Source organism: Drosophila nasuta, chromosome 2R (assembly GCF_023558535.2).
Source record: "Drosophila nasuta strain 15112-1781.00 chromosome 2R, ASM2355853v1, whole genome shotgun sequence".
Lineage (NCBI taxonomy): Eukaryota > Metazoa > Arthropoda > Insecta > Diptera > Drosophilidae > Drosophila > Drosophila nasuta.
Genome location: NC_083456.1, coordinates 8,882,654 through 8,906,966, shown reverse-complemented (window position 1 = coordinate 8,906,966; position 24,313 = coordinate 8,882,654). Strand labels below are relative to the sequence as shown.

The window sequence follows — 24,313 nt, the reverse complement described above, 5'->3', positions numbered from 1 at the left end:
TATTCAATAAAAGTATCCTTGAAAGTGTATCTAAAAACAACTCCCATATTAGACCGATTATTAAAATTCAAGTTATAGTATAGGTATACACAATTTATTTGATTTATTTAGCTTTGTATTCGGCTCATATGCATCCTTTGATAAAAGTAAGCCCAGAATAACAGGAAATTGATATGGTGATATCGTGTATTAGCCATAAAAACAATTGTACCAAAAGTCTCGTTGTAGTTATTCAATAGTTAACTTCTATACATATGTACTAAAATTACATAAGTTAAATTATCAGTTGCTACATATCGCAAATCAATTTATATAACACGTAAAACGCGTCTCATCAATCAATGGAATCTTGACTGAATGGAAAACAAGAAATAACTCTACAGACCAGTTAGCTCGACTGTGAGATACCCACTATCCAGTTTTAATAAAAATGTATTTTAAAAATAAACCGAATTAATATACCACAAAAATACTAAAATATACCCAAAGCTTTATTTCGAGTGTACAAAATATACCAAATTTTTAGCCAAAACAACTACACGCGATTTCAGTATGCCATACAAAATATTTCTTAAAATATAATTCCTAACTGATCGTAACTGAATTTTCAGCAATCATAAATACTTAAGTTATTATTGTATTAAAAAATTCGACTCTAGCGTGGTAAACATTTAAATAAACTTGATCTACGTGCAAAGTTTGCACAGCAAACTTAACAAATGTTGTCGAAAACACTTAAGTCTGCATCTCTTAGATCTAGCTCTTTATACGGACAGACGGAAAAAGCTATATCGACTCAACTGTTGACGCTGATCAAGAATATATACTTTATGGGTTCGGAGAGTCCTTCTTCTGTCTGTTACATGCATTTTTGGCAGGCACAAAGTTATAATACCCTTCTACCCAATTGGTAGCGGCACATTGTATAATAATAAAGTTAATCCATCAAATTACAGTAGAATCCGGTTATAACTTGATAGCTTGGTTGGTCCCCATAAAAATTTATATGAGAGGGCCTCCGCTTAGTACGTCTCCGCTTTTAGTGACAAACCGCTTATACCGTCAAAATTTTTCACAATTCAACCGGATATTGCGACGTAAAAAAAATGCAGTGAAATCATGCCAAAACATTTAAACATCAAACGATGCTGTGAGAAATATATGTGTGCGTAACAGCGACACGAAGGTTCTTAACATACATTATCTCTGTTAGTTTTTGCAGTCGCCATAGCTTATGCTTATAATTATGCATATATCTATACGACTTATTATGAAAAAACCATATTATTGAATTGCATTTTTTAAATTTTTTGTTTTGATTAAACAATTAATTTGTTTTATTTTGAAACCCTATTACGATCATGGCAACCATAAAATAAACAAATAAAACTGTTTTTTGCTCCTTTTGGTTAGTACGTCTTCCGGGTTTAACGGCGAAAAATCATCGTTCCCTTAAAAGTCGCTATAACCGGATTCTGCTGTATATATTATATATTATATATTTGTTGATGTTTGGTTTCAAGTTCATTACTCAGATAAAGTTACATTTTGAGTACCACTTATGTATATTCGCTTATATAGGAAAGTATTCAACAGTTTCGAAATTGTTAGAAATCAAACTACCAGAATATTAAAGTATGTTTATAGTATGTGTAATGTAAGCAAAGTGTTATTTAAGCCAATGGATTGACGTGTTTTAACAAAAACGTTTTCGATTGATATTCATATTGAGCTGATGTTTGAGGTATGAAGCATATGGGCAATTCTCTGAGGGATGTCGCGTGCGACCAGCTTTTCAGTGACAACAAAAAAACATAACCGGAAACAATTTTAAAAATAAAAAAAGGTTATTTTGATAGCTCTAGATTAATACTTTAATTAGAGCTAAGAATGGTTTTGGATTTTTGTTTCTATTTTGTTTTCTGTTCTGATAATTGCAAAAATGAAAAAATTCGTACGTAAAACCAAAAAATGAACAAATTTATATATTTTATCGTAAAACAGAACAAGTTCCTAAAATCAATCTTAGCTCTAAAAATAGTGCTAATCCAAAGCTTTAAGAATAACCTTCACTTGTTTTTAAAATCGTTTTAGTTTATGTTTTTTTTTGTCACTGAAAAGCTGGTCGCACGCGACATTTACCAGAGAATTACCCATATACAATTAAATTTTTGTTGATTATTTTGATCAACCATATACATAGATTGAAGTGTCTATCTAAAATGTGTATGCTTATACTAATAATTAAACTTATATAAAGTTAATATTTATTCCATGAATGGCTGTTGTTTATTCACCTTGTTTTATCATAGCCATCTACAAAGTCTTATAAGATCGGACAATAAGAGATATAATAAAGTCCAACAAATGTAATACGAATTACGTTATTAAGTTCTTTATTTTATAATGTTAATTTTATATAACGTTAAATTTCGTTAAATTTCGTATTATAAAATGATCAACTAAAAAGAACACAATAAAAGAAGTTAAGCCCATGTACATCTTAGTTTATTCTCAATAAATCAAGGATCAAAGATCTTCAAAACTAATTATAGTTTTAGTAGAGCTCCAGCGATGAAATATTAGATTGCTAAGTGCAGACTGCATCTCCATTGTGACCTATAAAACAATGTTGTCCAATTAAACTGTTAAGCTGTGGCAAATAGAAACATGCCTGCAGTCAAGTCCGAAAATCGTGGAATGCAAACGCTGAAAAAAACTATTTTTTCCGCCTTTAGCCGCTGTGGTCGTCGTGTCAAAAAGCAACAAACATCCAAAATACACACATCACAAGCACTTTGCACGTCCATACATGCCTAATCGGCGACAGTATCACATGACGATGACGCCACATCGAACGCGATTCAGGACGCAGGACGCAGAACGCTGAACACAGGACTAAAGACTGTGGACCACATGTGCCAGTGGCGCTTTGGCTGTTTCTGCTGCACTCCGAGCCAAGCCAAAGACGTAGTGAAGCAGAAGGCGACGGTGGTAGCGGTGTATGCAGAAACAGAAACGGCTGAAAAAAGAGTCAAGTGCATCAAGCTGCATGCCACTGGGCAAACAAGCGGTTTCCAACTGACTGCCTAATCCCCTTAAATGGCGCGGCCTCGTCCTTCTGTCCGTCTGTCCACTTGGACTGCACGTTGTTCGGCGCTTTTTTATGCCCGTGGCTCGCAGCGCTTAGTGAGCTGTGTGACGGCCGCAGTTTTTGTTTTACCGCAATTTTGGCGCATTGGTGAAAGGCATTTGGCAGTTGGCAGTTGCCATTCTGCTGTTGTTGTTGCTGTTGCTGCTGCTGCTGCCTCTTGGCCACACACACTCGAAAAAAACGGAGTCACTTGATTGACCTTCGCTCGCATCGCAGCTGCACTTTTTTGCGTCCATTGCTCGGCGTCAACGATATCACGGCAGTTGCCAACTAAATTTCCATATGGTGCAATTTTGATGCGTGCTAACCCAAAAATGCCGTTATTCATGGCAGCTTTCTTTTCTTGTTTTCGTTTTTTGTTCTTTTTTCTGTTAGCTTCGCGAAACACTCGAAAAGTGAATTTTTTGCCGCTGCGATTTGAATGCAACACCTTTGGCAACGAAGCATCCGGGGCACACACATTGAATATGGAAAAAAAAGTGCGGCCATTCAACAGCTGCCAAAAGCACTGAAACTGATACATATGCATCTGACTCTGACTCTGACTCTGACTCTGAAGAGCAGTGGCAGGAAGTCAAGGGAGCTAAGGAGTAAAGGAGTCCTAAATGAAGCCCTACCGAATTCCAAACGATGCTAAAAAGTGCATTTGATCAATGCTTGCTACTACATAAAAAACGAACTTAAATAAAATGGATATATATATAGTTTGTATAGTTGAATAGTTGAATAGAATGACCCACTTGTTGATACACACCTATCTATGTATGTATATACATCTTGTTATATATATACCGCTTCTTAATGCGTTTCGCCTTCAACGACCCAAATGAGAATGAGAGAAAAACTTATTTCGAACGTCTAGGTTTGGCTAAATTCTTTTCGTGTAAGTCTCTCAAAGTTTACAAGGTCAAGAAAACTTTTCAGTCATTCGGCAAGTTTTGAAAGTCAGTAAATAAAGAATTTCTATGCACAGCTTTCCAGCTCTCCGATGCAGTTGTAAAAGTCTTCAAACAAGCGCAAAAGTAAACATTATTGAAATGCTCGCAGCCAGATTCGACTCCTTACACACATGTAAATATTCAATAATTTGTATTTTATAGTCTCTAAATATCACCAACATAATCAAAATTAGGCACAGTCATCGGCATCAATTAATTGCTAACTCTTATGGCCTCTCTTTCAAAAGGTTTTACAGATGAATAAATCGTGAATAGCAAACGTTTCTTAAACTATTGAACTTCAATAATCTTTGAACTATATTGGCTATAATACTGCGAACACTGCGGATACTTGTATTTTATGACAATGTAAATTTTCATTGTTTAAAAAATAATACAATTTGAGAGAGATTGCTGTCAAAGGATTTTATTCTTATTCTTATACGCAAATTTTAGAGATTAAGTTTATTGGAGATTCTTAGACCATAAACCCACTCAAACACATATATTTGCTACGAAGCTATTCAAATAAAGTTCCATAAGGATACTGGAGCATTTTAGAAACCACATTTGGATAGCTATCATATGTTTGTGAGATCAACATTATTAAGTAAGGAATAATAAATCTGAATTAATACTTAATTATGTTAATATCATTCATTGAATTCAACTGGAAAAAAAATGCAGACGTTATACATATAACTATGTAAGTTTATCTTATAATATTTTATCAATATTTTTCTTTACGTTAATCATTTTTATAATATCTAGTATTTAATTAATCAAAGATATTTCATTAAGAAAATAAATTTCATATATTAAGAATGCAATATAAAGAATTCAACAAATTTTATAATTACTAGTAACCTTAAACTAAAATATTTTAAAACCCAATAGCTAAAAAACTAGAAACAAGAACTAGAAACTAGCTGAAAACAAGAAAGAAAGCAAAGTCCCAACCCAATTTCAATAAAAGCAAACCAATACGCTATTACTCTAAAAGTATACCAAATGAACATACCGAAAAATACTAAAGTATACCGAAAACTATATATGGTATATCGATATACAATTACATTCAAAATATACTTTTAAATTCCAAATTGAAAAAAACACCAGAGTCAAGCTACAGCCATTTTTTGCCATATTAAACTATTTCTTATGTAAATTCCTTAATGTTTGCCTGATCAGAACCATACTATATTTTTAGGAATCATAACGACTTCAGTTATATTTGTATGTATCAAAAATTACACTTGCTATATGATTTTTCTCAATTTGCGTTGCCAGAAGTGGTGAACTGCACGCAATAATAACAAATCCTGTTATAGTCGCTGAGAATAAGTCGTTCATGCGGCATATACATATATACTTAATGGAATCGATGATGCCTCCTACCTGTTATATATTATACTTTTGTAGTAATGTTGTTACCTTCTATTTCAAGCAAGTTAAAAATGTGTACAATACCCTACATCCAAAACTAATTTTGAAAATCTGTCCGATAAAGTTAATTTACCTTGAAGCTTTATACAAAATAGATGAGTGGAGCTTTATAAAAAAATAGATGATTGAGCATTTGAAATATTTACCTTCTTTTTCAACTGAAATTCATTAGGGAATAGAAGAAAACGTTTAATGGTCTAGTGGGATTCTATTAGTCGACTTCTATTCTAGACTCTTAGCTTTATTGAATTAAATATCTAAAAATTTAAATTGTTCTTATATTGTGTAAGAGTCAGTTTATTTTAAAGAAGGCATTTCATTTGTTATATAACGTAATGAGCAATTTTATTAGTTCATCGTATACTTTATTGTATTGAACCGCTCCAATAGATACAAAAACTACATTTTAGATTCAAGAATTCATACTAAATTTACAATATATGTATGTGTATAACAGAGCAACGCTTTTAATGAATATATAAAAATAAACCTTTCGTGTTTCTATATTTTTACATGTATTTTATTTTACTCAAAAGTAAAGGCAATGTTCCCAAATGAAATTTTGCAAGGACGTTTGGACAAAGACTTTAAAAGTTTGTAATCAAACCCTTTATACGCATTACAGAGTTAGTGAGTTGTGTTGAGATGAACAAAAATTCATGTACTCGTAATTACCCAAGCCCATCCTAGTACATTCATCCACGGCAGGACATGGCAGAAGAAGAGAGCAGAAAAGAGCACGGTAGTGACCTGTTGTCCAGCGGGAATCACCTCAGCATCAATCGCTGCCACGTGTGAGCTGTAAAATTTATGTCAAATTTTACTACTTCACTGTGGCATTTTGATTACACTACTAACCCTATTTTGAGAAAAGTTAGATTTAACTAAACATAATATCCTGCCCGCCGCTGAACCCCATCGCCATCGCCATCACCATCGCTATTCCCATTCCTATTTCCATTTCGAGGACCATCTCCATCGCTATCGCGACGCAGAATAACCTTCTATCAGGACGGACATTTGGCGTTCGTGGGCTTAACGAACCTTTGCCAATCTGTTGACCACTGTTACAGTTTTACGAGTGTGTAAAGGGTACACACATATTCGTACATAAATATACTCGGCGTGCTTTGTAGTACATACCTGCACAAATATTTACATACATAGCAACGCATCTTATGATACACGCTTTTCATTTACAACAAACACCTACTTATTTATTCCAGCTGTATATACGCACACTTATGTAATGTACATACACTTATAGGCATAAGTGTCTATGTATGTATTTTTAATGAAAGTTCACGCACTACATACAGACATACAAATATATATATATATATGTATGTATATATGTGTTTGATATGTATGTGTATGCGCATAATATATTCGTAATAACATTTTCCAAAAACCCAGTCGTAAGCATTTTTCAGCCGTTTCATCCCTTTTCTGGACACTTTGGGGTTACAACGGACCGTCGTCGAGGTGGAATGGTGTGCGTGTGCTGTGCTGTGCACAACAAACACCTCGCGAACATTTGTCCAGCCTCCACAAACCGCATCTATCACAAATTTGAGCTGCTCGCAAATGCTCTAGTCCATTCTGAGCCGGTCCGGTCCGGTCCCGGTCATAGTCCCCTGCCACTTCCCCTTTGCTGGACCAGTCCGGTTTTGGGTCGAGCTGACAGGCCTAACGACAAGGCTGATGGTCCAGCGAGTTTCTAACGCGCATACCCAAATCGCACCGCACTCTGAGCAATTATTAAACGAGTCGGTGGCACGTTAAATTCTGTCCACTTTGGAGCCGGGACACCATCTGTGTTATGAGGTGTGCGTGTATGCGAGTGTGTGTGTGTGTGTGTGTGTGTGTGTGTAGTGCTGAAATAGACATCGCAAGTTTGTTTAACAACAAGTTTAGTAAAAGGGTTTGTTTTTAATGCCACCTCCGCACATGACACAAAACTAGGCCTCTTTCTGACATTTGTATCCTATATACTTACACACAAACCCCTATACATAATATACATAATATATAGCATATATACTATATATGCTTATGTGCTCACAGCTATTATAAATGACCAACTCACACACACACACACTAACATACAGTCGTGTATATTGCTGTGGACCAACCTGGCCGTTAAAGCGTAAACCATTTTAAACAAAATGAAAAACTTTTCATTATATTCGTAGCACATTTCGTTTGCCACTCTCTGGACCAATTAAAATAGTTAATGAATCTTCTCATGTCCACTATTGCCAAAAACTCACAATTAGTCTTACCGAAACACAACATACATTTATACGCAGATACGCAAACTTGTTATACATACTACGTACGTTCAATATGCCTAGCATAAATTATACCAAAATCAAGTAATTGCCTAAGAAAGTAGGAACTAACAATGAGGAATACACACAAGATTTTTTATTGTACTTAAACCTTTTTTAAATTGTAATCTATAAAATTGTTATTATTTTCTTAGTCCATCAATTTCTGTCAAAGTTCGTATGTAAGAAAGAATTCACTAAAATTAGTGCCCGACTAAAGGAGGTCCCTTAAATAGAGATGTCCACAATAAGAAGTTACTCTGCATATATAATAACAATGCAAGTATATTATTCAATTCAATTTGTATTGACCGAAAAAGGCAGGAGATTAACAACGATTAAAAAAGTTCATCATCAAAGTTGACTACCGCAATTGGTAATGTTAAAGGAGCAATCGGTTATTGTAAGGATTTGACCTCTGAAATTTTTGATGTAGATGAAAAAGTTGACAATAATCATACATGGTTTCAATATTTCATAACTCTAAAGAACGATTTATTAATGTGACAATAACTTATATTTAAACTAGTTATAACTATATATTTGTGTATCAACTTTTTAAACGAATATATTTTGTAATACAAAATTTGCATTACTTTATAAGGACACTGAAAACACGGACCTGAAGAGTATAATAAAGCATGATAAACCAACACCTTTTGAAATCATTGAAATATATCAGCAAATCGTTGTGTAGCAACAGTATTCAAAAGTTTTTAACCAAAACGAAAATTGTAAAATCCTTACATATACTTAATTTATATGTATATTGCTTGCTTGCTCGATTAGTGATCAGCATAAGAAAGAGCGTCTAATTGAAATCCCGTTACAAACATGTTGTTGTAAGGTAGAGTCGCAGGACACTCTCAAAGGATATTCCGTTATGGGCCGATTGATACCGAAGACCAGTTTGGCGCCGTCACTGATGAAGCAGCACTTTGGGTCATTTGTTAAGATTAGATGCTGGTATACGCAAATGACTGCTTAAGAATTCATATCCTGCAGATCCGACTACCTAATTTTTCAAATCACTTTCGGTGACAGTCTAATAAAAAATAAAAACACAACCGGTATCGAGCCTTAATTTATCAAGCGTCAAACGCACATAGTATGTTTGTCTTTCCATTATCAAACCGGACACAAATTACCAGAGAAATAATAATAAGCGAAGGATTGGGAGATAATAAGCCCCTTTTCTCACGAAACATTTTGTTATGGGCAACTGTGATGTCCTGCTAACGGATTCTCTGACCGGACATCAGAAATTCATTGACGCTTTTGCCGAATGTTGATGAAATCTACGTTAGAGTGACCTTTGCTCCTTTGTTTACCAACCCAAGGTTTTGTATGCATTGGAGAAAGTGCACCCCAAGAATAAGAAAAGGGAAAGGGAAGGGAAGAAGGGTTAGTTTTTTTTGTATTACTTACACATGACAACAACATCCTTGTGACGCGCGCTTTATAATGAATATTTTAAAATAAGTATGAGAATGTTTTGTTTGCATACACAAAACATTGTCGCGTTGGTTTTACGCTCTTTATACCCTGTTCTCAATCCCATTCCAAGAGGGTGTAATTGAGTTATGCGAATATCTTTACAACTCACAACAGTACTCAAGTCAAACATTGTCATTTCTTATGAGGACAGTATTCAACTATCTGATAAACTCTTAACATTTAAACAATTTGCCAACCTTCTAAAATGTATAATGCTTAAGTTTTGCCTCTTATGACATCCATTTGATTTGCAGCAAAATGATTTCTTTACAAGAATCCACTCAACAAAGGTTTATTTAGTGTTTGCTGGTATGAGTCGATTGTCAAGGATAACGTAGAGCACTGTTCCCCTGCCTTAAAGGCTTGCCCCTTTTATTCTAATAAGCTCCAAACTTCCAGACGCGTCGTGTCATTCTGACAAAGGACACTCAAGTAATATGTCATTGTTGGCTCAGATAAGATTAACATTTTATGGTGAGATTAGTGCCAATGTAGTCGAAGAACTTTCTCACGACTCTTTTACCTTAAAAGTTTCACCTAATATCTGAATCTATAAAAAAGTACAACAATTAATAGAACTGTAAAAGTGGTTAGAACGATTTTAATGCATAAGTTGTTAAACTTAGTAGAGAGCAAATCTTAAACTGGTATCTATTAACACTTGTATTGATTTTAATAAATATATTCTTAATCCTTTACCTCGCAGAGCATAATGCTAGTCGAGCTATGTTGAGTTGGATTATTCGTACTTGTTACGCTTTTGGCGCAGGGTGTGAAAACACCATGATGACAAAGGTCCAAAGATAGACTTTGATGTTTAGCAAGGACAAAGAAGTAATAGAGCAATACACAGCAGAGAGAACTAGAAAAAGAAATATGAAAACAAAAACACAATTCCAGCAAAAGACAAAAAAGTGATTATTTGCGAAAGATGCCCGTTTCCATTTCCATGTTGTTAAACGAAAGAAGAAAATAAAAATAAATACATACGTACTATGTATACGAGTATGTACGTTTGTATATAAATTTGTAGAACGATTGTGAAAACTTTTGTCCAACATTGTGCGAAACTCTTTGTCTGTCTACAAATTTTGTGTTTCCTCTTCTCGTTTTTTTTTTATTTTTTATGCCCACAATAAAAGGACATAAATGTAGCCTAGATTTTAATAAGTATAGAATATAATACAAACAAATCAGAAATAATAAGTAAGAACTCTTCAGTCAAGAGTTCTCAGCTTTATACTATGCCCATTACGCTGCTGCTGAATAAATTTAAATGCCTGGATTTGTATTTACTTGAAATTATAAGTGACACAAAAGGCGCAACATACAACATCTTTGAAGAAACTAATGAGCGATTAACCTCAGCATCGCGTCGCATTCTTAACGCGATTTCACGCTTGCATCAAAGAAGCGCCCCAGGGGTGCATGGAGGAGAGGACGGGGCAAAGGAGACATGCAACTAATCTGATTGTAATTGCTGCATGCTAGAGAATGAAAAACCATTCAACACGCAAAACGCAGAAAGAGAGCCAGTCGAGCCTGCTCAAAAGTGGCAAACGTATCTTTTGCTGCCAATTATTCAAACGCGATCGAGATGCGATCGAGAATAAATTGGCTATAAAAGTCCTTGCACTCACTCACATACAAGCAAAAACAAAACACAGCACATAAGCTCAAACATTAACTAGTAGCTTTAATCACTTAAGTGTGAATATTTGATAAAAGATTATTTATTGGAAAGTCGTTGAGTTTAATGTACAATTGCTGGAGGCCTCAATAGTAATCAGTGTAGGAAAGAGGTTAGTTAGGTTATGCAAGAAAGAGTTATTTTTATGACTTATTTATTTATTCATTTACGATATGATATTTTATAACAAGTATAAGTATAATACTAATAAAATAAGCCTAATCTGTGCGCTCTTTCCGCCAATCGAACTCATCTTAATTCAATTGTACCAATCAATAATATACTAAAAAGCATTTTAAGTTTGCAATAATTGGTACCAAATCATTTTTAATGTTATTACCTACATAGCAAATTATTTACTAAATAAATAAGCATTGTTAAATGTGTTCGAAACTGTGCTAAATAATTTAGCAATGTACCATTTCCAAACTAAATGATTTGATATACCAATGCAAATGAAATGTACCAACTATATTTAGAGTATACAAAATATGATAAAAGAATGCAAATTAATACAAATTATTGCATCTGAAAACTATCGAATGTACAAATTTTTGTATAAATGTATCAAATGTGGCAAACGAAGGCATATTAAAATTATTAGACTGTGACATATGCTGAATGCAAATAATTAACATAAATACAAGTAAATAAATCATTATATTTTTTTATATTAAAAATACGGCAACATTCTTGTTAAATTATAAAGATACTTTACATAAATGTTTCAGTTTACAAGTATATATTGTGTAAATTGTACATATGTGCAACACGTGCATATGGCAACAATATCAGCAACATTTATTCCGTCGGCACGCAAACTTTAATTACAGGGGGCCATCCGGTAAAGTTGCGGTGGCGGTGGCGGTGGCGGTGATGGTGAGCGTGGTGTAGTGGATGGCGATGGTGATGTTGATGGCGGTTCGGTTTGGTTCGAAACGTGGCTGCATTGCGGAATCGAGACAATGCGATCGGTTAACCTGCTATAATTGTCAATCATATGCTGCGAGTTTGTCAGACAAATTGAGTCTCGACACACACTCACATTGTTACACATATGGTAATATGAATGAGAGCACAAATTGTTGATGACTGTGAACCACCACAAACATAAAATTCGTTTCCTTTGGTCTTTTGCCAACTTAATTACCACTACAATGTATGTATGTATGTAACTTTATATGTACCCGTTCAATGTACTTGTGTGTGTGTGTGCACATAATGTGCACCTAAATATAATGATTCCTTTTTGGTGATCGGTTACGGATCAGCCGGGTTACGAGGCGTCACAATATTGACAGCGGTTGGATGCCAATACTATTGATATGCCCAGAGGTTCGCTTTTAAGTAATTTTATCCTCATCCAGAATGCCACGAAGATGTCCACAAGCAAAAGCAACGATCGAGCAGCTCGCATGCAATGTGGATGGATGGTCGACGCATGCATAGAAAGCTCGCTTGCTTTCGATCGCTGGATGGCTGGATGGCCGGATGGACGACATGAATGCATGGGAGCATTGTCAGTCGCGTAATCATCGTAATAATTCGCTTCAACTTCAACTTCAACCGTTGGCAGCAACAACAGCGGCAGCAGCAGAGTTGGCAGCAGCAACAGCAGCAACGAGAAGCCAAGCGGAAATTACCAACACGCGATATTTAATTTTACCAAAAGGTGAACCAATAATTCGTCTGCGGCTGCGGCTCTGACTTCGACTTCGACTCCAACTTCAACTCCAACTCCAGCTTCGAATCCAGCTCGGCAACTGCTGTTGCTGCCACTTCGATGCTGCCACTCTGCAGACAATTTCGTTGCAACTTCTGCACATTCTTGCAGGCAAATTTATACCTAGACTTTTTTTTTTTTGCCATGCACTAGATGAGCCCATTATCCAAAAAACCATCTTAACCTGTTTACGTGTCACGGTCATCGCCAACTTCATCCGCCACCGTTTTCATCCAACTCGCAATAATTCGAATGAAGGCAACTTCGACATGCACCGGGGCAAGTTCGTCTATCGGAATTATCAAGATTTGAATATCATGGGTCCAAGTATATTTACTAATTATAGAAACCATTGAAGCTACTGTAACATATTTTAATATCTAAGATCGCGGGATTGCTAAAAATAAACCAGGAAAGTGAAATTGCATTTCAAAGGTTTCATGCCCTTGAACTGCTTGCAAGAAAAGACCTTCGCCTTACAAGCAGTACACTGCTTGCAACGGCTTTCTGCTTTTGGTATTCATTGATTTGTAGACAGACTAAACAAAAAGCCTTAGAATTAAACAAATAATTATAAAAAATTCGAAAAAAATATATTAAGAAAAACAATAATTCTTACTTCCGATTTAAAAGAAAAACGTGTAATTACTGTATTATCTCAAATATTGAAACTATAAACTTATAAAAAAGAAAACAATTAACTTCATTCCAAATTTGGTATATCTTCGTTAATGATTAATGGCGTATCACACATATTGAAATAGTTGCACAACTGATTACAGTGACTGTGTTATTGCTTTAATACAAAATAATCACAAATTATTATAATGAGGCTAAAAAATCTTGTCAAACATAAGATATCCCTTCTAAACCTTCGATTTTAATATTTTCATATTCTTATGATGAATTTTGAAGCTCACAAGACTCGTATATTAAAGTTGAAAATGATATTTAAATTTTGTTAATGAAAGATATAAAATTCCATTCATAATAACTAAGGTAGAAATCTGCAAATAGTTTTATAGAAACAAAAAAAAACTATGAACAATTTGGAATTCTATGGAACATCTAAATTCTATATAGAATGCCGGAAAATATTGAGAATGGAATATTTCAATCGCTGAACTGAAATAAATGTTAATACCAATTAAGTAATAAAAACAGTTTGTTGATTATTTTGAACTATACTCGCATGAATGTATATTTGCATCTCATTAGTTTATTAATTAGTTGTAGTTAATTATTAAATTACTTACAATTACAAATATGATATTTAATTCTTACAACGTAATGAAACAAATCTAATAAATTAGTTTACAGATATGCCAAAAATTGAAGCTATTAGCTATTTAAATACAACTAGAACTGTTTCGACTTAATTAAATTTTATTGCATTTGGCTTTTTTTTTGTTTTAATTATACACAGTCAACGATGGTTGTTAATAGTTAGGTATGACATTAAAACGTGATTAGTATTGTTGCTTGTTGTTTGTTCTCCATTTTTTTGTTTTAGTTTTAGTTATTGTTATTGTTGTTTATTATTTGAATACTTATTGCTTTGATTAAAATCTGAAGAGTAGTATACTCAATTATTTGGCGGCAATTTGCTATCTTGGCCAGATTAAAATAGGTTTTATGATTGAGAAATCTAGTTGAGTTTATTGATGTACGACGACGCTTAAAAGACCCGAAACTTGAGCAATTGAAACTTGAAAAATACTCGTTATTTTACTTTTATGCAAATATCTACAATGTGTGAGGAGATTCTCGAATTGACTATTGCTCGCCATCGCTGTGAATCGATGTGCTTGATGTGCTGCTCTTATCCGGACTCTGAGATCTGCTGTTGGCCGGACTCGACACCTTTGAGGCACACGAGCGCACGGATAGATCTTCTGGCTCACTGTCGTAGTAGCTCTCTTTCGAGGACTCGCTGTGCACCGAAGGACTCAGGCGCTTAAGCAGGGCATCGTTGAAGCCATGCAAATCTGTCTCGCTGCCAAGTGGTGCTCCAGTTGCTGCTCCTGCTGCTCCCGGATGCATTGAAGCCGCAGCCGCGGCGAAGGCAAAAAAGTTCAGACTCGCACTGAACATTTTGCACCAATCCAACAATGCTCCCTGACCCTGTCCCTGGGCTTGGGCTTCGGCATCTTGCAGTTGCGGTGGAACTGGAACAGTTAATGGAACAATCTCTGGAGTGGGTGTCGATGTTGTGGTGACTCTGCCTTCGATGTCGTTGTTGTTGCTGTCGTTGCTGTACGGCGGTTGGGCAAATGGCATCTGGCTGGATTTGGCTGGATCCTTGGCCCAATTCTTCACACTCAGCAGCGGACAATTGTATTTCTTGGTCTCATCCGATTGAATGTCCGACGTCTTTTGATTTAGACTGAGATTGAGATTAGGAATGGTAGCTGCTGTTGGAGTTGTTGCTGTGTTGTGCTCCACCTTGGGTGACAACTTGGAGTTGAAGAGTGCCAAGAGGTTGAGCTGATGCACCATGTTGTTGGTGGAGTAACCACCGCTGTTGTTGGTCACTGGTGAGGCAGGATCTGTGCCGGCAGAGCGAACATCTTCGGTGTGAAGGCCGTTGCGCTTGAGAAACTCGACCAAGGCGAACTTCTCGAGCAGCGCTTCGTTGTGGGAACTATAATCCATGGCTGGAAATGGCAGACCGCTGAATCCGCCCAGCTCATCGTAGCCTGGCATGGTGGCGAACTTTGGTGGCAGCAGCTGTAGCTCTAGTTTGGCGCGTTTTTCGGGCGGTGTATCGAGACCGTGTGTGGCCAGCTGTTGGCCCAAATTGTCGCTGCCCAATTGGCGGCACATAAACCGTAACTTTTGCTCATTTTTACACCAGCCACGGAGTGTGGACTCCGGTACACCAATGTCCCGGGATACACTTGCTTTCGTCTCGCCATTATGAATGCGTTGAATGGCACGGACTTTGTCGTTTGGCGTTAGATTCCGCAACGGTCGCTTGCCCCGTGTGCTCATGCGAATGTTCATGTGCTGATAGGCTGAGATATCCATTTTGCGATTCGTTCAATTTATATTTGCTGTCGCGCGAATCGCCAAAGTTTACGCACCAAGAAAAGCAACAATGTGTGAACTGCGATTGCGAATGCGCCTACGATTTGCGATTGCGATTGCGACTGCGGGCAAAGTGTTGTGCACTCTTCGGATTAACAGAAGGATGTGATTTGGTTTCAGCGGACGTCGTCCTATCGAAGCTTTATCGCTTCGACAGCGAGTTCAAGGCGATTGCGGCGAAAAGAGAGCCGACTCCAAAAACCGCCTGCCAGCCAAACCACTTACTCACTCTCACTCTCGCGCTCACACATACTAACGCACGCACCCCACAACCGCTCGCTCTCTGACTCTCGCTGTCTCTCTCTGTGTAAGGTGAGAGCGTAAAATAAGAACAATGCAAGAGCAAAGCAGCAACAACTTGTTACTCTTGTCACTTTGAATTCGCTTGGCGCAAACTCAGTCTGCAAGGAGTTGATGGGAACAGTATTGTAAGGTAAGCCAAATCTTAGTCGCCTTAACTCTTGTTTTGGGTACGGCTCAATCGAGTTCGATTTCTCTCTCACACACACGAGTACAGACTCAACCAAACTGTCTCTTAACTTTGAAGACAGAAACTTTGGTAATGCATTTGATTTGGGTTTCCTTCTATCTATTTCTCACCTCGCAATCCACACTTGTGGTCATCAAGTGTCCAACTTTTTCCACATGGATGTAAGTGCACGAGTGTCGACAATATTACAAATCCACACCTCGTTTCTTTGATGGTGCACCAGAATTCTAAATTTTTATTATTGCATAATCATTAGATTACAAATTCAAAAAGTAATTACTGCTGAAAGTAGTCATTCAATGAAACATAAAAATCATCTACACTTTAGCTAAAACTCGAAATTACCTTAAGGCGTTCCTTAGAAAAGGCACTTTAAAAAGTTAAATCTTTTAAGAACTAAACAAAGTAAATAGCTAACTTATAATATTTTTTATAGTTTCTATAGCATTCGTTCATTTCAGTTCATATTCATCTTTTAGACTGCATAGGTTCTCTGCACAGAAATGACTAAATTGCCAAATATGCTTACGATTATTTGGCTTATTGTTGAACAAATTGTTATATGTTATTGAACGTTTTTGCATATGTATAAGTTGTTATATTAAAAAATTATCACATAATTCCTTATTTCACAATATGAATGGTGATATGATTATTCGAGAAAGTAGAACGAGTGCATGTATTTTTGTTTTGTTGTGTTTGAATTAGAGCGGAAATGAAATTTTGGCGCCTGAACATAAACATATCGATATAGATAAGTTCGCCTAGCACGGACAATTCATAAAATATCGATATATCGGTATTTCTCTAATACCTTCCCTTTCCTTGGTGTGTGGTGTTAAATTTGAAAATCGTGGTTTATCGCAATAATAATAGGACGTACGAAAATAAGTTGGATTGGCTATATATGTATATACTCACAAAATTGCCATATTTTATATTTTCATAATGAATGCAAACTTAGTTTAGAGGACGTCGAAAATTCATATGGCTTTTAATACATCATCTAGGGAGACGTGACAAAGCGCCATCTAGTGTACAGGAGCAGAATAACACGCCTTGATTACTTCCACGGTCGAGAGCTAAATTGAAAGATTAAACATAATTTGCACATTGCGTTGGTTTTATTTTGTAATCCTTATGAAATTCATTTTATATTATTTAATTTAAACTATATACAGAAATATTTCGCATATTAAGTGTGATAATATTCGTCTAAGAGTTTGGGTGTTTTTATGAAAATAAACACCTCGACTCGTCTCCAAATCAATTAAATCCTGGCTCCTAATACTGTTATTCGACTGCAAAACAAAATTCGTAAAAACTACCTAATTTGAATATACATACACACAAATGAATTTTAACATATGAACTTATGTTAGTAATTATACAATATTGTCGAATATTCTCCACAATTACATTAAAGAATGTTCAGCAGATTGGAACCGGGCTATTACTATGTCATTCAAATTTTACGTTTAAGAATTAAGTATATACGTTAGATTAATATACGATCAATCTCATCTCCACTGAAATCATCAGAACCATCCATCGTTGGTTTCCATTACACTAAGTTTTCATTTTGTCTTTATTGTTTTAACCCCATTTTCTTTTTTTGTTAAGGATATACTCGCATGTATTTACATATGCAATATACGATATTATAAAATGCGAAATGAAATCAATCATTAAGTCTTATGCAATAATCCCATTAAATGTAACTATTAAATTGTTATTGGTAGTATCTGTATCTCATCTCATCTCATTCCATCTCAGTGAATATGTGTTTACAAGTATATTTTGTGCACGTACTCGTTTTGAATTGAATAGTTTTGATAAGTGGAAATTAAAAATGGGTTATGGATACAAATTATTGCAAATAAATTTGGGAAATAAGTCTGCTGACGATACAATTTCAGAATCCTTACATATGTAAAAGTGCACATCTGACATAGAAATCGCTTACATAAGAAATGTTGAATTTATTCGGTATTTTGTGCATATATCATCGTATGTTATATATGTTATATACTATTTTAATGGTTGTGCTTATGCTTTAATCTATGAACCAGTTTAACCCGCACATATGAAGTTAAGACGATTATTTGATTGAATTTGTTGTTTTTTTTTTTTCATTTTCTCATTTCATTCATTTCATATTTGTTTTGTTTGTGGTATTCTTTGCATTACTTTCGTTTGGTTTGGTTTTGGTTTGCTTTGGTTTTTTGGCCATGCACCAGTTGAATCTTGTCTTGTAATCGGTCCATCCATGATCACTCTAGATATTATATGTATATACAAGAGTCTATGTACAATAAGCTATCTTTTACTTTACTATACATACATGTGTCTATATGTGTAGTTCTTTTATAATGATCATAATTCTTAATTTAAACAATTTCATTCATATGAATTTTATATATATAACAATTGTTAATAGCTTATAGATAATGATCCCATTTGCCCAATACAGCGGCCTTCTTCGTCAAAGCTGGCTAATGTCAAACGCGACAGTTTATTGCATAATACTCCATTGCCATTATTTTGAATAGGATTTGGTTCTGTAAAATTAAGAATATTATTAGTATTAGCATATGTAAATAGATTTGTGGTTAATAAGCAGTTACCGTCATGAAAATGTTCTGCAGAATTTCCTTCCTGTTTCCGTTTTCGAATCTGTTCCGTGAAATGCAATATAAGCGCATCAATCATAGCCGCTTGCTTGGAGAAAACTTGTACTAGTTTCGATATTTGTATTCCATTTTCCACAGCATCAAACTGAAAATGCGATATAATGAGTTGGTATGTATATATGTAGATATTATAATCCAATACTAACCTGCAGGAATATGCATGTAAGACACTCGGGATCATCACTAGCACTTGGCTTTGCATAGTCCCATGACATATCTTCATATCGGAGTCCCAATAAAAGTGTCTTTAAAAAAGATTACAAAAATTAATAATATTACTAGTAAAGGAAGTAAAAGATAGAAAAGACAATCTTGTAGACGTACGTGTTCATAGCAGTCTATTATAAAAACTCCCCTCTCGTTCACCGCAATCAAGACCTCCATATCCTTATGGTTAACCAACGACATAATTCCCCTAACAGGTTGTTCCATTTGTCCATGAAAGAACGCAGCGCTGGTTTTAAATAAAATGTAATTACATATTTGTGAAAATGTTGTAATAATTGCCAGTAGAACAGATATTAGAAATCAATTTATAACTAAAACTATACTAATATTTCAATTATGATACGACACTGCAGTTGATGTTTAATAAGTTTAAAATATTAAATGAAATTTTAAATGTGTATCAATTATAAATTTTCTTCTACAAAAACAAGTATATAAGTCAAGTCGGCTGAACGGATTATGGAAAAAAAATAAAAAAAAAAAACATTTAATCACTAATTATAAATATTATACTTCTAATATTTATACACTGTATGTGAGTATTACGTCCTTTAAATTGGAAGAGCGGGTAGAATATTCCTCTATCCGCAGAAATCTGTGAGTTTCTGAGCTCTAGATATCTGTGGAGAAATGCCTAAATCTTCCTGGCCAGATATTGAAGCAAGTAAGAAAGCTCGGCTGTGTGATACCCACTACTCATTTTCAAGAAAAACAAAATAATGCGGTGTTAATTTTAAATTTTACAAAATTAATACACTGAAAACATATTAATCAATTTGCGGAGCGGAAGTGGTCGTGTAAAAACTAAATACCAAACTTGATATTGATGCAACCATATCAAGTGTGGTACAAAAAATGTTGCTTTTTCTCTTATTGTCTTATTACCGTCGTTAATATTGCAATAAATTATAATCTCCTTCTACCAAATAGCTGGTATAAAAAGTCAGAAAGTCAAGTGGGCTTAACTCAAATACAAATTCATTAAAGATTTTGAACGAATTTAGTAGCAAACTAATCTTCTTGGCCAGGTATTGCAAATTTGGCATTAATTCTCAACTTACCCATAGAATGGCAGCGCCCAGCAGAACTCCAAGTACTTTCGCATTAGTTTCCGAGTTGTGGCTGTTTGCGGCACTCGCTTGAACTGCTCCAGAAGCTTAATTTCTGCAGAATTCTTCTGGCTAATGGGCAACCACAGCCAATTGGAGCTCTTCGCCACATGTTTTGGCAGAAATCGTGACTGGTTCTCTCTGCATATATCAAAAGTTTTATTAACTGACAGAACTAGTCAATCATACTGATGTTACTTACCTGAAGAATCCCACAGTATGCGTATGGGAATTGTAGGGTCCAAGTTCAATTCTAGCTTGAATGCCGCCCAGCATAAGCGAATGCACAGGTTCCATAATATATCTGCCGGTCAACACATAATGCTTTGCCTCCTCGTAAAGCAGCTCCACAATTCGATGATCCCTTTTTAAATAAATCGAGCAATTATTATCGAAGAGAGTTTAATTTAGAGTAACTAAATATACTTACTTGATTTTCTCCTCGTCGCGCTTGGAGAAGAACACATTGCGCTTGAGAACAATCATGGGCTCGTCATACTTGCGTTCGATTGGATTGCTACTGCTAAACTTCTCCAGCAGACTCGACCACGCCACACGCACAATGTAGGGGCAGTGATGGGCCTTCAGCTGCATCTCCAGCAAGCCACTGGTCATCCACAAGCCGAAGATGCTTTGCGCCAGCAACTTGTTTGAGATGCCCAGCTCCTCGCAGCCCAAGGCAGCGGCAAGCATCACTTGCGAGGGACATTGAGCCGTGCCCTCGATCTCCATGTGCACGGCCACTCGCGACATTAAGTATACGCATGTTGGAATTACCTAGAATAAGAAACGAATATTACTTTAGGTATATCAGAAGTGTGCTACACAGTCAACTTACATTCTGCAGAGTGCGAGCTACCAGAGAGTTGGGTTTGCCGGCACTTGAGTATGTGGTGGATGATGATGATGATGGTGGGTTGCCGCCAAGCACTCGTTTCGATATCGCAGGATTCTGTTGAGCCTCGCTGCTGTTGGCATTGCTGCTGCAGTTCTGCTGAACTGGCAACAGATTTGTCAAAGCACCTGAAAATAAAAAGGAGTGAGTTTCCACTTATGAGAGAGAACAAAGAAAGTCACTCACCGGAAGGACTTCGCACTCCAGTCAGTGGGCCAAGTGCATTGGCATTGTTCATGATATTTCCGCTGATTTCTGATATATGAAGACTCCCACTGTGACACTGCGGATCGTTGGCTGACATCGACATGGCCGATGTGACTTGTGACGAGGTCATGCAGTTATCGTTATCATTGCGGCCGGCGGCACTCACGACACTCGACACACTGGCCGACGAGGCAAAGGTGCTGCCGACCGCTGTCTGAATCTGAGCGGTGGTCACCACACGATGCACCGTGTACATCACAGGTGGAACAGGCACATTGACGGGAACGAGCGACACTGGCGTTTGCTCACAGGTCACCACGTTCGCATTGTTGAGATGCGTTTGAGTGGCGGCCACCACGCGACCAACTGCTGCAGCCGCATTCGAATACATGGCACACTCGGAGCCATCGTCGAGTGTCTCCAGCACTGAGCTGGGGCTACAGGCAGTTGATTGCTGAGCGTGTTGCAACTGATGGTTATGATTGATGTGTTGCAACTGGTGTTGCTGCTGCTGTTGAAGTTGTTGATGCTGCTGCTGAAGCTGTTGCTGCTGTTGCTGAAGTTGTTGCTGCTGTTGTTGAAACTGTTGCTGCTGCTGTTGTTGCTGCTGAAGTTGTTGCTGCTGAAGTTGTTGCTGCTGAAGTTGTTGTTGCTGCTGCTGCTGCTGTTGCGATGGGCCTGGGCTGTCATTGTTGATGCGCTTCCCCAAATAATAATCGTCCCGACACTTGACATCCGTTGTATTATAATATAGGCGTGATCTATTCAAAGTTCAACAAATCAGATTAAAATGTAAATACTTTTCAAATGTTTTTCACTTACTGGTAGTCTTGGGTTGTTGTCTTCTTTCGATTATACTGCAATGTTCCCAATGGAACAGTCATTATGTTGATATAATTTCCAGCATTATTCGTATTGCTTGCACATTGAGCACTGTTATTGCAGTTGGGATAAACATATGGACTTCCTGCAGCATTGTGGTTGCCAACAAAACCCTTGTTGCCACTCCCGACGCTGCCGCCTCCATTCAGTGGTGTCATATCCCTTGGAGTGAAACCCGTTTCTGGTTGATTTGTGCCACAGGCCAAGTAATCCTGGCCAGCATTATTTCCATAGCTCATCTTGTTTGTAGGGGTTTGGGAAATGGGCGATGGCGATGAAGTCGGTTGCATTCCACCTCGGCAGTAATATTGGTTCGTCTCCATGTTGTCATATCACGCTATAATCAAACCATCTAGAAACCACAACAAAATATGCATAAACATGAAGTATTATTTATTTACAAAGTAATATTTTACGAAGTACACAAACAGATTACTCACTAATGAGCATAAAATAAATAAAATATTCTAAGAGAAGAAGAGAAATTTGCTTAAAAACATAATAGAAAACGATCGATTACTTAACGATTGTAATCACATGAAACTGGTTTCGAACCCAATATCGATAAGCGGAAGTCAAAATACACGTTTTGTCCTGTAGATTGCGTCAACTTTGTTGTTATTGTGCACGTCCTCTCGCTACCAATTGTTGATGTTAATCGATAAATATTGCCGACAGGTATTTATGAAACCCAAAAACACAAAAAGTTTCAATAACAAAAGTAATGTCCAGTGGGCGAATGAAACTCAACCCCCCACAATTTCACTTTCTTTTTTTTTTGTATTATCAAATGGAGATTGTCATTTATGTCTAAAAATTAAAAATTGAATTGAAGAAATAAAATAAAAGCATACCCATAAATACAAACACTTGACAATATTTCCTAAAATAAATATAAATTACTATATTTCTTCTTAGGATTTGAAAAATCAATCCTTTCGCAAATCGTTGAGTTCTCAACACATTTACCGCAGAATCTTTCCAATGTATACAACACAAACCATTTACAAACTTACATTGTTCACACTTGCGTACATAAATTTATTCATATGTACATATGATGTATGTATGTATGTGTGTACATACTTACACTTACAGCAATTAAGTCCATCTGACTGCGTGGGGCTTGAAGGACGTTGTTGTCATGCACTTATTTATTTAGGTATGTATGTATGTATGTGATTGTACATATACATACATCTCTCCACTTATATGTATGCAAGTGTACATGTTATTGTAGCCATTTTCATCTTATAATATTGTAATTCATGATTCACTAAGTTTCACCATTGTAATCCGTAGGAATTTGAAAATTTCTCACATACTTTTGATTGAAAACATTTTGACAATTTTCACACACTTATTTTCATTGCATATACATATGTATGTATGTACATATGTACATACATATATGTATGTAGTACATACGAATCTAAGAAAAAATCTGTAACACACAATCCACAATAAGCTTATAAAAAGTCTTCAGTGTCCTTTCTGTTTTTCTCTACGTACTTTTTTAATTTTACGCCCTCATTCTTAAGGCAGAACACGTTTTCTAACTTTAATCTAATTAAATTATTCGCGAAGAAACTTTACGCGAGATGAACACATTTTTTAGCTCATTTATGTCAAAACGGGCGCCTTGCTACCAAACCGTATAAAAAATCATCTCCATACTAGAGCAACTTCAATAAACAAATACATGCAAACTTGGATTCCACACGAATAAGCTGGGAAAGCGCTTGCGCAGGAAATTATCGTTCATGGCCAAGCGTGCTTTCGATAACTTCGTGGGAAACTTGAAATAGTTTTATGTAACGAAATTATACCAAAAATTAAATTGGTATTAATAAATTGACGGGCTGATATACTTAATAAAAAAAATAAGTCGTTAACATTTTAAATGTTATCGAAAATGTATCGAAAATATTTGCACCC

At 36.1% G+C, this 24,313-nt stretch overlaps 2 protein-coding genes across 7 annotated transcripts; both read right to left on the bottom strand.

Annotated features, from left to right (window-relative positions):
- Positions 1-14,181: 14,181 nt before the first annotated feature.
- Positions 14,182-15,962, bottom strand: LOC132785448 (protein distal antenna-related). Its single transcript, XM_060791556.1, has one exon. It carries the CDS (start codon positions 15,809-15,811, stop codon positions 14,558-14,560), a length of 1,254 nt encoding a protein of 417 aa, XP_060647539.1. The 5' UTR covers positions 15,812-15,962; the 3' UTR covers positions 14,182-14,557.
- Positions 15,963-17,472: 1,510 nt separating this feature from the next.
- Positions 17,473-24,062, bottom strand: LOC132786139 (uncharacterized). 6 transcript variants are annotated; one of them, XM_060792574.1, is made up of 12 exons: positions 23,888-24,062; positions 23,472-23,819; positions 22,316-22,727; positions 21,473-22,254; positions 21,230-21,414; positions 20,822-21,168; positions 20,594-20,755; positions 20,344-20,532; positions 19,379-19,508; positions 19,201-19,299; positions 18,989-19,139; positions 17,473-18,922 (listed from the first exon to the last, which is right to left on the bottom strand). In XM_060792574.1, the coding sequence occupies exons 3-12, from the start codon at positions 22,696-22,698 to the stop codon at positions 18,795-18,797; spliced, it is 2,556 nt and encodes an 851-aa protein (XP_060648557.1). In that variant the 5' UTR covers positions 22,699-22,727; positions 23,472-23,819; positions 23,888-24,062; the 3' UTR covers positions 17,473-18,794. The 6 variants fall into 6 exon arrangements, with proteins under 6 accessions (XP_060648557.1, XP_060648558.1, XP_060648556.1 ...); XM_060792575.1 differs by having other exon boundaries at positions 23,472-23,699; XM_060792573.1 differs by having other exon boundaries at positions 23,466-24,062.
- Positions 24,063-24,313: the final 251 nt, after the last annotated feature.

Bases quoted from the DNA above. Each gene is read 5' to 3' on its own strand.
- LOC132785448 (XM_060791556.1), bottom strand. From the start codon at position 15,811: ATGGATATCTCAGCCTATCAGCACATGAACATTCGCATGAGCACACGG.
- LOC132786139 (XM_060792573.1), bottom strand. From the start codon at position 22,698: ATGGAGACGAACCAATATTACTGCCGAGGTGGAATGCAACCGACTTCA. The intron at 19,300-19,378 runs GTACGTCTACAA...TCTTTTTTAAAG, and splicing joins TAATAGACTGCTATGAACAC to ACACTTTTATTGGGACTCCG. The intron at 19,140-19,200 runs GTTAGTATTGGA...TCGCATTTTCAG, and splicing joins TTACATGCATATTCCTGCAG to TTTGATGCTGTGGAAAATGG.